The 16,051-nt window shown below is 42.3% G+C and overlaps 1 protein-coding gene across 31 annotated transcripts in view; it reads left to right on the forward strand.

Moving 5' to 3' along the window:
- FOXP1 (forkhead box P1) overlaps nucleotides 1-16,051 on the forward strand; it is a 465,689-nt gene that overhangs the window by 421,688 nt on the left and 27,950 nt on the right. For 30 of the 31 annotated variants that reach the window (XM_070050577.2, XM_051852212.3, XM_089305428.1 and 27 more), the window contains 2 exons: nucleotides 237-324; nucleotides 12,458-12,541. In XM_070050577.2, coding sequence (XP_069906678.1) covers nucleotides 237-324; nucleotides 12,458-12,541 — 172 coding nt within the window. Of the gene's footprint in view, nucleotides 1-236; nucleotides 325-12,457; nucleotides 12,542-13,157; nucleotides 13,820-16,051 lie in introns of those variants that run through there. The other variant, XM_089305436.1, reaches the window with a different exon arrangement.

Consider the following 16,051-nt stretch of genomic DNA (forward strand, 5'->3'; position numbering starts at 1 on the left):
GAGGCCCTGCAGAACTTCTCCCTGGAAGACTTTTACTTTGGTGATGACAATGTGCCAACCTCTATGGGGATGTCAGGATCCAATGGTGGGGGCTGGAAGGGGCAGGCCAGGCCACCCACTAAACTATCTGCGGGGGACTCGACTCACTACCTCGTTTGTGCTTAAGCATCCTAGTAACTTATATTTTACTTTTTGTTTCTCCATTTCACTTAATGATTTTCTATGTATTGTTGCAGACATCTCAACAGTGAGCATGCGCTGGACGATAGAAGTACAGCCCAATGTAGAGTACAAATGCAGGTTGTACAGCAGTTAGAGCTACAGGTAAAACCAAATTTATTTTTAATATTACCTCAGTATTCCTCCAATTCGAGATCTCTGTAGTGTTCTGTAATGAGTTCCTGTGCACTCATTATTGAATGGAAGGTCCAATATCTGGTGGTGTCCTTTATTTCCTTTTAATTTTGTTAACTCTCCGGGCAAGTTCAGCCTCGGTTCACTCCTTTGGAAGTGCTGCTCAGATGTTCCGAAGTTCTGGGCTCGTCTGTGTTTGCAGCCAATTCTCAGTTACCACTTTCAGCTTTTCCATCTCTCTCTCACTCCCCCTCCCTTCTCTCTCCTCCTTTTCGCTTTCTGGTGAACTGGTGGTGGTGGTGGTGGTAAGTCCCTGAAGTTGCTAATACTGCGAAACTGGAGCTAGGAAGACAAGCCAGGGAGAGAGAGATTGAGAGAGAATGAATGTGAATGCAGAGAGAAAGAGCGAGTGAGCCTGGGCGAGTGAGCACACACAAAAGCACATTTTCCAAGTTACAATAGAAGTTTTATGAGGGTTTATTTCTCATTTTTCTTTGACCCCTTTTCTATCAGTGAGAATAATTGAGAGTTACTGCACACATTTTCAATACACATATTCAAATAAATATATGTAATACATGGAGTGTGTGTGTGTATATAATATATATATATATATATATGATCTGGTATTTGAAAATCCATTGGGCTATGTGGAATGTATTTTTCTACTAGGAAAAATAAACTTGTGCAGATTTTCCCTGCAGAATCACAACTGCAAGTGATGGGGACATTTTTAATGTGGATTTTACTTCCGGGGATAACTTGTTGATGAACCACCATATTTCAATGATAATACTGTTCTTAGTATAATTAATAGAAAATTAGCTTCAAAAAGTAAAAATTGGGTCAGACATGGAGATTATTCAAATTTACAATTGCAAAAGCCTGACCTTGCAAACCCCATTTATGCAACCGAGTTCCAAAATGCTTTTGAGTGCTTGATGACTCACTATGGCTTCTTCCTCTGGCTGGTTTAGTGTAGGCAAGAGGTTAGCAGACTAGGGGAAATTAAAACAATGTTGTACATTATATTGTTACCAGCCATTGGAAAGCCTATTTTGTATGCAAGACAGCAATGCTGAGATATATGGAGAGCCCTAGGCTAAGTACAGAAGATAATTACATTTGGAATTTTACTGAGTTAAGTCATTTACAGCTTCAAATAGTTGCAGAGAAAAATCAGCCCAAACACACTTAAACTTTTTGTTGTGACTTCTCGGGATAGAAAGGATTTTTTTTAATTAGTTATCATCTTACATGACAAATTACATTTTTAGTAGGATTTTTCTCAAAAGTTATTTTCTGCAGCTAGTTAATATTTTTTCATTCAAACTATGGATATAAACTTATTAGAACTGCAAGATATTTATACAAGCAAAGGGCACATCATAAAATTTCCAACTTTTTATGAGTCTTTGGGAGTATCTTTAAATTTAACATGTTTATGAAGGGTAGAAAAAAATTTAACTGACCCTCCAAGTTCACATGTGATTAAAGCACAGTAAGCCTTTGAAAAACTGGATTCAACAGAAAATGAGTGTTACTATATGAATTTGAATGTGTTGGTGGTGATATTTACAATGTGAATTTTATTTATTTGATAAAATTAAATTCTTAGCCATTGGGCTAAGAAATTAAGTTATTCATCAGAGTTGTCATGGTTTGCTCAGGTAGACATTGCAGACTACAAATTGGAGTGTGGGGCCACTGTTAAAGACTCAGGATCTGAGAATCTGTGTCATTAGTCTTTACTCTCTGTAAGGAGAGATCAGGAGTAGCAAAGGGGTTATATCTGAGTAAGGCAAGTGGTCATCTCTTAGCAACTTGAGTATTTTTTGGTGGGTGTGGCTTAGAAGTAGTATAAAGTGTTATGAGGTTTCTTTGGATTATTTGTAGATTTCATTTATTCTTTGATTTACTTTCATCTTCCAGCCCTAAATCAAATGAACAGCTGGTTTTTGTTTTGTTTTAACTTGAGATAGAAATAAAAGATGATATGGCCAGCCATTATGATCTGGTCATTATCTGTGATGTTCCTATTAATATTTTTTTGCCTGGGATTTTACTTTAATGGAAAAGGGAACAGGCTATTTCTGCCAGATTCAGTTTCTTCCAATTTGAGAGAGTTGTTAGAATGGCATACTGTTTGCCAAGAGCAGGGATTCGCAGACTACTATCCTTGGGACAAATCTCATGAGCTAAGAAAAAGTTTTAAAAGTTTTACATTTTAAATGAGAGGAAAAAGAAATCAAATTCATGACTGATGACAATTTTTTGGTATTCATATTTCAGTGCTGTACAGAAAGTTGTATTGCAACATAGCCATACCTAGACCCCATTCATTTATCTCTCATCTATGGCTGCCACAATAGTACAGTTAAGTAATTACAACAGAATTAGTGTGGTCTGCAAGGCTGAAAATGTTTGCGATCTGGCCCTCAGCAAAGACGTTTTGCCAGGCGACCCCTGGTCCAGAGGTTCGGAAGAAAACAGCTTGCATCACATTATTAGCAGCTTGTTTCCTCAGGTTCCTGGCAACCCGAAGTTCTGCCCGCCTCTCTGTAACTGCTTTCCTAACCTTGGTGTATTATACCAGTCCAGTCACCACACTGATCAGGTTTCCCAAAAGCAGCTTCACATGACAAGTGCGTGCCAATCTTGGGGGCCACAGAAAGCTGGCTAAGAGATGTTCGTTCACATCTCTCCACCTGCTCATTCGTTTAGCAAACATGAACAAGAAGCAGTTAAATAGCAGGGACCTTGCTGGAGCCATTAGGAAGTACAACAGTGATTAACACAGATAGGGCTGCCCTCCTGGTTCTTACACATTCTAGAAACAAAAGTAGATGACAAAATAATCTTCCAGGGGTACTGTCCATTCATTGGGTGGTGCTGGCTGACACCAGAGGATTCTTGACAACCTCAGAAATGTACTCAAGAGAAGATTTCGATTCTAGAAAGGGGTAAAATCAAAATACATTTCATTTATTAGTTATTTAATTCAATTATATGAAATACACAGCAAACAGTGAACCCTTATTAGTATTTCAAGAACTCTTTCCCTGAGGTAGAGTTAGGAGGAGCACTTGTCAAGGGCTGGTTGGAGAGTCTTTGGGTTGCAGACCTAGCACATTGGAGGGCTCTGGGGACCTGGTGCAGTCCTACTCAGAGCTAGCTAGATTTCTTCTTAGGCTTCCTGTTTCTCTGAAGTTCAGTATTTCCACAATTGTGCCATCACGTTTGCCCATTTCATGCACCTATACCTGGAAATGTACTTTTTTTTAATTTTTAAAAAAATTTTTTTTGACAGAGTTAGAGAGAGACAGAAAGGTCTTCCTTTTGCTGTTGGTTCACCCTCCAGTGGCCGCCACGGCTGGTGCGCTGCGGCTGGCGCACTGCACTGATCCGAAGGCAGGAGCCAGGTGCTTCTCCTGGTCTCCCATGGGGTGCAGGGCCCAAGCACTTGGGCCATCCTCCACTGTACTCCCAGGCCATGGCAGAGAGCTGGCCTGGAAGAGGGGCAACCGGGACTAGAACCCGATGTGCCGGCGCTGCAAGGCGGAGGATTAGCCTAGTGAGCTGCGGCGCCAGCCGGAAATGTACTTTTTAATTTACTTAACTGACTGGCATTGAGCCCATAAAAACCGAGGTATTGGGGGAATCAGGTTCGCAGAGTAGCAAAAATACTGAGAAAGTGATGTACTTGGGCTCAGCCTTTCTGTTAGCATTTTCCTTGGCCATGGTCCCCCATTCACTCAGCACAGACTGGGGGATACCTCCTCTGGAAGGGATGTCCTGCCCATTGACTGACCCAGGGATGACTTCTTTGTCCCTTAAAGTAGGCATTTCCTAGTCCAGGAAATTCCTGAACCTCCAAGTGTCTCAGTGGATGCTTCCAAATTACCATTGATTAACTTGAATTTGATAAGGAAAGAGCATTTAACGTTTGCATAGTTCCCCAGGGGTGACCCCTGTATTAGAGTAGGAGGAGGAATCAACCCCAGACTCAAGGCCACTCTCTCTCTCTCTGTAGAGTTACTTAAGCCTCTGGTATTTGTATCTGGCTGAGGCACCCATTGTAAACAAACAAACCCAATAAACTCAAATTGGACTTAGAGAATGCATTGATGGCGGTACGTTATATTTAAACGGATGGTCATCCTAACAAGATTCAACAGCAGAATTCACAGGATACGGTCAGTCAGCTCAGCAAGTGGCCAGAGATGGTGAAGGTCACATGAGTGCTGTCCTGTGTACCTTTGTAGTCTGCATTGAGTCAAAGCCTCAGAGGCCTTCCTCGGCCCAGATGGAAGGCCCTGGTGTCTCTGGTCTATCATTCAAACCTCTCTAAATAATTAGATGCATTTAAAAACAATAATAATCATTATTAGCCCTAGGGATAGTAGGTAGAGATATTTCCCTTCATAGAGCTGTCTGTATAACACTGTTCTTGAATCAAACTAAAAAGCCTTTAAGATTCTAATGGTGAGATTTCAAGCAGAAATCAAAATGATGGGTTTCAGAGTCTGGCTTAGATCTGTCTGACCAGTGAAGTGCAGGAGAGCTGTCTATCCCCATGTATTTAAACTATGACTTCATTCCCAAATCAAAGTCTTGATAGACATATCAGTTAAAAGAAAAGAGCAAAATATACCTATATTTTTTAAATGGTTGGAAGATATAAAAATACATGCTGTTTTCTTAACAGTGGAGTGCTTATTTACAGTTTAACAGAGAAGCAATGCTTAATTCCATTCTCATGTTGCTCTTTTTAAATTTGAAAGTCAAAGGGAGAGAGAGAGAGAAAAGGAGAATCAATCTTCCATCCACTGGTTCACTTTCCAAATGGCCGCAATGGCTGGGGCTGTTCCAGGCTGAAGCCAGGAGCCCAGAGCCTCTTCCAGGTCTCCCATGTGGGTGCGAGAGCCCAAGCATTTGGGCCATTTTCCTCTGTTTTCCCAGGTGCATTACTAGGGAAACTGGATTAGAAGTGGAGCAACAGGGACATGAACTGTGCCCATTTGGGATGCCAGCATTGCAGGTGGTAGCTTACCCTGCTATGCCACAATGCCGGTCTCAACCCATGTTGCCGTTTTTGACTGATCTCTTTGAGAGGGAAAAGGAGTCAGGATGACATCAAAGCGGGCATTCTGCCTTTTTAAAGTATCTCCTACTCTATTTTGTTATTAAAATGGCAGTGAGGGTTTCTTTACGTTCTAGATGGAGGTTAACCCTATTACTGGGAAGCCTGACATTATAAAACCCAAGATGTTGTGTGAGCTCCTCACACTGTATACGTAGACATCCAACAGCAGCAAGACAGATGCCACAGCAATCATCTGGGTCAAGGATATGGCAGTTTTGAGATCAGGGAATATATTTTAATATTTTATCTACTAGAGATTCTCTTTTGACAGATTCTTTTGGAATCGTGTGCGGACTAAGAATTGAGTATGACTTGGAGGGAAGGAAGGGCACCATGATGAAATGTACATGGTCTTATCTAGGTCATGAAATGGACATTCTTGCCTCTGTCCCCACCAGGACAGAGACGTGATGAGAGTACAGATTGCCCACCTCAGCTGCCATGGCCGGGACTGTTTCTGGGCATGGGGAAAGTGCCTGAAGCACGGGTGTGGGGCCTGGAGACTGCAGTCCACACCGCTTCAGGTTCCCTGGCTTCGCTCAGCTGAACCCGCTGATGGGGCACTCAGCCTGTAGGCTGTGCATGGGATATCTCAGAATGTCGCGGTGGCTGGACCACAATTCTGTTCTGAGAAGAAAAAAGCATGACAGAAGTTATTTCTCTTAGAAAGCTGAGTTAATAGTGACATAAGTGCACTTTTCTGCCCAAGTATTTTGGTTTCAATCCATTTTACGGCCATGTGGCATTGCTGAATTGTTATCTATCCTCTCTGGTGGATAAATATGTGTTTAGAATGAAAGAGAAGAAGAAACCCTGGTTGGGAGAGCAGGCTTCCTATGACATCTCAGCCTGAAGACCCTTTAAAGTGAATTTTCAAAGCAGGCAAGGGGAAAATATGCCAAAAACCTTGAGAGCAGACCTGTTAGGAAAGAGATGGGAGTAGAAAGGTGTGTACTTTTTATTTTTAATAATTTTACTCCAGTCAGCCAGTCTTTATCAGGCTCCTCCTGTATTGAAATCCCTGGATATAGACAAGGAAAGTGGCTTTTTTTTTTCCTCCAGTGACTTGCAACCTAGTAGATAGGGTAAGACCAGCATACACTCCAGCTTCCCCGCAGGCTGTGTTGCTCAAAGGGAGGGGGACTTTATGGAGGTGGTGGTGGTGGAAAGGGCTGTTGGTAAGGACATTCCAAGGCAAGGGAGCCTCTTTAGAATTTTCCCAGAGAGCAGAAAAACAGACTGGTTTTCAAAAATTCTTTTATCTGATCAACCACCCGGGCTTGCCTGGGACTGAGAAGATTCCTGGGACTCAAGATTTTCAGCTACAGAACTGGAAAAGTTCTGGGCAAACTGGGATGAGTTTGTCTCCAATAACCATCAGTTTTAATCCACTGGCTATAGAAGAACACTGTTGGATGCCCATAGTCTGCTTGTAATTATGTCATCTTGGAGCTCAAGCACCATTTGCATAGCTCTTTATTGAGCTCCTACTGCATGCCAGGGTACCCCAACTGCATCAAACCCTTCCTCACCAGCCCTCTGTGAGTAGAGACAGCCCCGTTTCCATGATTCTAAGAGTCAGTTCTAAAAAGAAAAATGTGACAGTTGGGAATGTTTATGTGTCAAATTTAATGAGCATGCATGATGTTATGTTTCTTCTTGTTACCTGCAAAAGGTATTAGTAAATCTACAGTGATCTTAACAATCACTGGCCTCTTAGAGTCAACAAAGTAATTTCCAGTGCCCCTACCCCGTCCCACCTTACAGAGAAAGAAAGCAAGGCTTAGATTCATTTGTTGAAACCCAGTGGTGAATACTGGAGGCTAACCCAGCCTTGGTAGCCTGTGCTCCTTCTACCGGAGGACGCCGCAGCACGGTCTGTACACAGCGGGTTGTTGTCTGCTCCCACCAGCGAGGGTTCTAAGCATAAACCTGTGAATTGCTGGTTTTCTACCCTGCATGGTGCGGCCAAGCCCCTGCCAGCCTCATGGAGCTCTCTTCCGAGCAATCCCTGGCCCGTGCTTCTAGGATCGCTCCGAAGTTTTCTGCATCCTCTACACCAGGAACTGTAAGCTCAGGGAATGTCAGCAGGAAGAAAAGTGCACCCGCGTCAGTAGCACAGGGAGGCATTAATCCTAACACAAATCAATTACTGTACGGACTCTACATGTGATTACTCTGCCATTAGTGGTGCTATTTGTAATCACACCAGCTTGCTAGGCTTCAGCAAATATATTATCTGTAATGTATCCCCTTTTGAACCTTTCTAACCCCATTCGAGGCAATCGCCAGGACAGTTCCTCACAGCGGCGGCCTCGCAGCGCCTCCTGACTCTGGGCATGCTGGGAAAGGAGAGGTCCTCATGGCAGCAGCGTGGCTTCCATTGCCACTGCTTTGAGCCTGGAGCCAAGAAAAAGAAGAGAGAGGCTCTAGGTTTCTCACTTGCACGTCCTCCTTTGAAAACCAAGACACTTATTGTTCATAATTTAAAATCCTGCCTAACTCTGGGAGCATTAGAATTCCTAGACTATGACTGAGTATTAGTGTGCGTCTGCTTTAAATGTCAAGAGAGTCTTTAATAACAACATGTGAGGAATGTTAAGATGGTGACAGAGCACAATGAAAGTAGGGAAATTCTTCCACTGGGATGAAATGAGCCATAGATTGCCCACCACCTGAATGCCGCAGTGGTGGTAAAGAAATCCTTTAAAAGCTTTCACTGGGGCTAGATCGTGAAAGCGTGTGCATTACCATAGTTTGATAAAATGGGTCAAAAATAACCAAATGCTCAGTTTGGTAGAAGAATGTCAGTTCTGTTCCTTCCTTCCAGTTGTGGCGCCCCTTGTCCCTCCCCCCTCCCCCCCACTGGCTGGTTTTCTTCTTTAGATCAGATGTGCATTAGAGGACCTGTGTAGCTGGTCATATCTTGCCTGCGTAACTAAATACACTCTGAGTCAAGCCGGTCTGTTTGGATCATCACTGTCTACAAAACCAAACTTGAGCGTTAGCAAGCTTAGGTGAGGCTCTTGGTGGATAAATGTGGGATGTTGCTGTATTGGAAGTATCCAGATTGGCCTACTCCTAAGTTGAATGCCTGTTGAAACTACATATCCCCCACCTTTTTCCTGAGGTTCTGCCTCAGGAGTTCAGTGGTTGGCAGGGGAGGCAAATCTGGTCTCGCTTTTTATCCAAGGTGATCCAGTGTGGGAAAATCGGAGCAAGCATCATGCAGGCAGGCTTCTGGTCCACGTCCTCCCTTTCCTGGCTCCAGGCCCTCCGACGTGTCCACCCTGTGGGCCTCGGTTTCTTCTACTATAAGTCTTAGAAACAAAACCAGGGGACTTCAAAGAGCCACGACCCTCATTGCTCCTGAAGCATCAGATGAGGGGCTCGGCCCCTTCTTCTCGTCTGACATCAGTAATTCTAGCATCTGCACACATAGAAAAACCATTTGTTTTAGCAGAATGTTGTTTCTCATGAGTGGGAACCACCAAATTGGCCTTAAAATGATTAGTCCTTCTGACAGCATATAAAATGATGATGTTAAATGAACCCAAAAGCTCGTTCCCTTTTTCCTGCTAAAAGAATGAGTTTAATCTTCTTAGTTTTTATCTTTGAAGATATTGAGTGGAGCTCCTAGCCTTCGGCAGTTATCAGTGAGTCCGGAGCAGTGCACAAGTTCTGATCCTTCGCAGCCTGGACTTCTGAAACCTAATTTGAAGCCACGGCTAATAGAAGAGGGGATGACCTATATCAGCCAAGGGGGAGACACGGCTGCCCAGGCTGAGGGGAAAATACAGGAAGAACTGAGAGAGATACACCATCTTCCCTATGCTTTCTCCTCCATCCTTTAAAACATGAAAAGTATTTTTCTTCCTAGTTAGCCTAACTGGAAACTCCATGGCACCCGTGTTAACATGGAGCCACATTCCAACCGTAGAGTCGGTCAGCAGAAGTGAGCCAGGCTCAACAAACAAGAACAGATGTGTTGCGCGCTGGTGGAGCACGGGCTGCCATGCTAAGCCTGTCGTGTGCAAGTGCGCATCTCCTCGTCAGGAAAGCCCTGCAGACTGCTGAGATGGTTACTCCATATTGAGGAGAAACTGAATGCTGAAAAGGTCCGTTACATGACGTGCCCAGAGTCACGGAGCCCGAATCCGAACACAGCCCAGTGTGACTGCGGTGCCCACGTCTTTAACTGTTTTCACTCTGCTATCATACTGCAGAATGGGTGAAGGAACTCAGTAATTAAAGCAGTCCCTGCACAGGCAGCTCCTCCTAATGTGGAGCCTGTTGTTCTTCCTTTTATCCCAGATACTCATTTCATACTCACCAGGAAAGCTTTTACAGAGTCATTCTGCGTTGCTATCACCGCATAAAATGTTGTTTCATTTACCTACCAAATTTTTACTTGACCTTTGGACTGAATTCCTCAGTCCGCCTCTCTCTGCTTTTCACGGGATTCACAATGTGGGAGGGAGTGCTGGAATACACTTGCTCATATTAAATGTTGGTATTCTCATATTCTAATAATGAAATGATGCCGTGAATATGGATGGGGGTGGTGAGCTCATGTAATGATGGCATTAAAAGTAATCAAGAAGCTGAATGCTTTCTGAAGGGCCAGTGAGTATTACAAATGCAAGACAGCCGTTGTGGAGAGAGGATGTGGTTTCAAAGGGTGTGAATGTTTAGCCTTTTTTTGGGGGGGGGGGCGCTAAAAACACAGAAAGTAAATTTGGCAAGATTCCCTCTCCCAATCCTCCACCCCGCCCCCCCGTAATTGTTAAAACTGCTTGTATTAGAGGTGTAATTGATTAACAGTTTAAAACTCATCTGAGAAATATGATATTACTGTTGACTTGCTGTAACCAAAAAGTTGGATTTTTGCCTTTTTTATGTCACCTTGACCATCTTGTAGAAAAGCAGAACTAGAATGGTAAAATTGAGACTCCTGGATAATTCTCAGGATGGATGATGAATTCTAAGGAATGTTCTGCTGGGAGAATAAGAGAATGTTACTTATGGCAGTTACCCCAGAAGGTGATGGATGTGGCTGTGTTTACACATCCTAGGTGTGTGTTTGCAGTGTGCTGTGTCCACCTTGAACTGAAAAGTAGGTCATCCTGACAGACCTTTAAAGGGAACATGGAGAAAATGATCAATTTTGATGCTAGGAATTGGGATTTGTCTTTTACCAAACTTCGTCTGCAATTGCTACATAAATACTGTTTTTCCCCAAATTAAGTCACAATTAATATTCAGCAGACTCTTCAGTAAATGTCACCTCTCACCCTTTAATTTGGGTTGTTCACATGGCAGATTACTTCTTGTTTTTAAATAGAGAGCAACATATATGCCTCCATTCCTTCTGCCTGAGGATTTTTTTAAAGCAAAACCTTTTTCTGAAATCTAAGAATATTTTTGTTTTGACACCAGAAAGCTTAGGACACTTGTATAAAAAAAAACTTGTATAAAAAAAAAAAAAAAACAAATAACTGTAGAAAAATGCCATTCCCAAGGTTTTAATTGTCCAAGACACTTTGGGACACTAAATTCCTTTAGCATTATGTGTTCAGAGAAATCTTTTAGTTTGGCTGTTCAATAACTTACTAAAGAACAGAGGATGAATAACACAGAGTGGCTCCTAATATGGTATCGTTTTCATTTCCTGTTTGTGGAAAGATAAATGCTAACACTGTAAGGCTTTATTTTTTTTTTCCTTTTCTTAATTTATTCCTCCCTGAACCACAAGGGAATAAAAAGAAAGAAATCAAATGTGATAGGGCTTGAGACTGAGTCATCAGTTGGGATGAGCGGAAAGATGCTTCTCTTCGCCTTTTCTGCCCTTTCTCTTTTTCTCTTCCAACCCCAACTCCTGACCGCCTTTCTCCTTAAGAAGTATTAAAACAGTGGAGGCATATTTGATTTTTTATTGTGGAATAATCTTAGACTTACTAAATTAATTGAATTTTAAGATAATTTAACTTGACACAGAAGAAATGTGACCCTCCTCAACTCCAAGGTATCATTTTGGACAAACAATCTTTAAAAGTACTGAAATCAGACAGTATGTGTTTCCCGTCTCCCCCCTCGCCTGTCCCTCCACCAATTTATCTCTTGTACTTTTTTCCTAAATACCAAAGCTGTTCTCTTAAGTATACGTTAATCTTCTGAGGGTATATTTTTCACTTCTTTCTCAGAAGTAATCATGATATGTCTCCTATGTCCGGCTGCTTTGAACTACTGAAAATACCATGTTAAAACAATCCACAGCATAGAATGTGGAATCCACTTAGTACTTGAAAGCCTACTGTGTGCATCCAATTAGAGTCTCTGTGACTTCAGAAGATACTGTGTTTACAGAGTGATGAGACTTACTCAAGTGAAAATGGCATATAGCAGATATACAAGTATTGAATAAATGAATGAGCGAACTTATTCTCTCCATTCATTTGCACTCTTGCAGCCATATTCCTGCCTTGCTGATATCACTAGCCAGCACTGTCTTAATCGGTGCCTACCTGTTGAGAAAGAGGAAGCTAATTTTGCATAAATATATCCATCTGTCTGGTTTTTCTTCCACAACCACAACAGATGCAGTTAGGAGTTTGAGCTACCTAGCTCATTTTCCTTTGGCTTCTTCAGGTTGGTTAATAGGCATGATTCACGTTTGTCTTTTAGCTGTCCACATTACATGGAACTCCTTGGTGCCAGCAGGTCTAGAACTTCCCAGTTAAAGTCTCCTGCATCTTGTGTTGAGAAATCTCACACCTACACCTCCAGTTAGTTGCAGTTTGGCAACGGTCGTATAGATTTCAAAAATGATGAAGCCATGAAAATGAGTTTTGTCATGTGTTATGGTGCCACAGTTCGTTGGAATATGTATCATTTGAGGTGTTAAAATAGTCATGCATCTGTATTCAGAGAAATTAAACAGCATTTTCTTCCTACTAGCTTGCAAAAGACAAAGAACGCCTGCAAGCCATGATGACCCACCTGCACGTGAAGTCTACAGAACCCAAAGCTGCCCCTCAGCCCGTAAGTACTCATCCATCAAGGGGTGCAAATCAGAACCAACATCCAGTCCTTTTGTGCCTCTTCACTCCAAGCACAGGGAGGGGGCAGCCTGCTTTTGTGTATTTGAGTGTTGAAGGTCTCTGGTGGTTGCCTTTTGTGATGACGGCCGTGAGCTGGGCATCTGGGAAGATGCGGGATGATTCAGAAATGGTCCTTGCCCACGAGGCCCAGGCAGCTGGCTCTTCCTTGGGATGGAATGACTGGTGCTAAACCAAAGTACTGAAGTATGTCATGAGAACTCACTGGAAAAAGAAAACCTGTGTGACTGGTAGGAGTGCAGAGAAGGCAGCCAGAACATCACAGCAGAGAAAAGCAGCGATTCAGCCTGGGTAAGACAAGAGCCCATGCTGTATGAGAAAAGGAGAAAGGAACAATGCAGTTTCACTGTAACAGAGGAAAAAATGGAATACATACTGTCAGAATAGCTAGAGGCTAAATTATGGAGAGCATCTAGGGATTGCCAAGGAGTCTGGAAGTGAAAATTGCCCCTTCACAGTTAGGGGACCAAACGTGGTATACTGAGATGACATTTAATTTTTAGGACTCTCTTCTTTCTTGCCCCATTCCCTTTTACCAGGCCTTAAAGGATGCCACTCCAGTTCAGGCAATTAATATCAAAGCAGAAGGCTGATACCTGAACCCCCAATCCTGTCTTAGACCTCATTCCTTGTAATAAATTGAGCTCTTTAACTGTTGTATTTCTCATCTTCTTATGTTGGTTAAAAATCTAGGAGCTTTAGCTGATTATTCAAAATGGAGACAGTGCTTTGCTTCTTGATTTTAAGATTTGTAAAATTTAAAGGTACGCTGCCTTTATTTGATTTTGCTTGGAGTCACTGTGTGAAAATTAATTGAGCGTTGACAATCTATAGTTAGTACCGGCAATTTTAATCAATATGCAATGATGCAGCATAATGGCAAAGTATTGGTTTATCTGTTTTGACTGATTTTTTTCTATAAATAAAGCAAACATACACCCATATATGTATGATTTATGGTGATAGAAATAAAACGGAGTCAGACTATTAACCCAGCAAATATGGTAGCCTGCCAAGATGCAGTTGGCAGACAAAATTAATGTCTGAAACAGAACACATTACTGAGATATAGGACATAAAATCATTAAACACTTCGCGCATCCATTTTTACTAGGAAAGAGGTCTTCGTTTCCATGTATTTCACAGTAAATGGCTGTAGGACTGGATATATAGGCTACCAGAAAGAAAGAAAAAAAAGGAACCAGGTCGTATAGTATTACAGAATCAGTAGTAGTCGCCTGTGCTGCTCCTGTCAGGCCCTCCTTTGAAGAAGGGTACTGGACCATACGTGAATCCAGGTAAGCAAGGTGGTGGCACCCCAAGATGACGTGGTTCACTTCACGAACAGGCACGCCTGATGGCAAAGGGCGCTGCGCACCACGGAACCCTCTGAAGGTCTTCCAGTGCCTTTGGTGAGACCTGTTTTTCCTGTGATGAAGGATTTGAGTTCCTACATCTAGCAACAAGGGAGAGAACGAGATTATCTCCTTCCTCCAGGGATTAAACACGTTGACGATAGAACAGATGTTGTACTCAGCACTCTGGCGTTGGAAATGTTTTGTATTATGGGGCTCTTTGTGGGGAGGAGGAGAGGTACATCTGAAGACAAGAAACTGCAAAACACAGGAGGGCACCCGGCAAGCGATGGGGCTGGGTGTTGGCAGGGAGCAGCACCATGTTTGTAAGTCCACACAGGCCAGTGTTAAGCAGCCAGTAAACAGGGAAAAGCAGCTCTGAGGGGAAACGAACAGGGAAGGAAGGTTTGTCTTGATTAGTATTTTTTAAAAAAGTGTTTTACATTCTAGAAAATTATAACTTTGAAGGGGACCTCCTACTAAATTTATTTTTAACTGCTCTATTGAAAATTCTCTACCACTAGTCAACATTATCTCTTAGTAGCTCAGCACAGTATTTCTTTATTAAAAGAAATAGGCACGAATATTTTTGACTGAAAAATTAATAGCTTTTGAATTCATACACAGCAGGTTTTCTTTTGCAAAGAAGTCCAATATCGCTGCACAGCACTTCTATAACCATTTATTTAGAGTCCAAGTCAAACCTTTGACAGCTAGAGCAGCGCTACAAGCCAATATAAAGAACTCCAAGATGTAAACCAACAATAGGCCGTCTGTGTGAGGTTTGCCATTGTCAAATACATAGATTGTTTGGATTAGTTTATGTAAATGTACTGTTGTATTACCCTTTGAAAAAAAAAAAGATCACATTTGTGTATGAAAAGTGGTTCCCTTCACAGGCAGCATTATAAATTCCTTATCCTTTAACTTACATGTAAGAAGTAAAAATTGGTGCCTGACAAGCAGATATTGTGTGACACTCTGTTGTCGGAGTGAACCTGCCTTCTTTTCATTTATTGGAAAATAGAAAATTTTTATTATAGATACCATCTTATAAATCAGGAATTATTAAAATACGTATAGGTGAGGCATTGGAAAATTAATTATAAAAAGTAGACATGTAATGTTTTGCATAAATTTTCACTTTCTTGGCCAAAAAAAAAAAAAAGGGCTGGGGGAGAGGCACATACATTCAGCAGGCCCTTGATGCCTTTAACTTGAGGGGCCCAGAGCTATCTGGTGACTGATTCTAATGTGCAACATATTCCCAATAGCCTGAGATTTATTTATCCCACCCTAAATAATAGAATGCCTGGCGTGTGTTTGAATGAGTAGCCTCCTAGAATCTGTGATTTGCAACAAGCAGTCATTGGGATTGAAATCTAACCATAGATGGGGACTTTCATGTTACAACCTTGCCAGTAAGTTTATGAAGTTTTTCTTTTTCCATTTCTGTTTAAAAGGAACCTCGTTGTTTATTTAAAAATTCTTAGTCACTAAGTGATAGAATGCTTTGCTGTAAACGTTGTCTTTCACTAAATGCCATTTGGGTGGTAAGTGTCATTCGTTTTATCCAATCCTCCGACCAGGGAAACTGCCAGAACGTTCTTGCACGGCTCTTACATCAGCTCAGGATGCGTCTTCTGGATCCTGTTGTGGAACTCAAGTTCAGATTTGGAGAGTTAGAGGATATGCTCATCTTGGGACAGTGCCCAAATGTTTAGATGCGGATCTGAGCTTACCCCACGCTATGCAGAAGTGTGGGGTGCCCTGGAAATGGGGGTTCATAGCCTTCCTGTCCATCCAGCTCCCCCAAGAGTGTCTCTTCCTGCTGGCTATCACATCTTTCTATTTTTTTTAAGATTATTTATTTATTTGAAAGGCAGAGTTACAGAGAGAGAGAGGTCTTCATCTGTTGGTTCACTCCCCAGATGGCCACAATGGCTGGAGTACACCGATCCCAAGCCAGGAGCCAGGAGCTGCTTCTGGTTCTCCCATGCGGGTGCAGGGTCCCAAGGAGGTGGGCCATCTTCTACTGCTTTTCCAGGCCACAGCAGAGAGCTGGGTTAGAAGTGGAG

The sequence above is a fragment of the Oryctolagus cuniculus genome, chromosome 10 (assembly GCF_051225735.1).
Source record: "Oryctolagus cuniculus isolate XC-2025 breed Fujian yellow rabbit chromosome 10, ASM5122573v1, whole genome shotgun sequence".
Classification (NCBI taxonomy): domain Eukaryota; kingdom Metazoa; phylum Chordata; class Mammalia; order Lagomorpha; family Leporidae; genus Oryctolagus; species Oryctolagus cuniculus.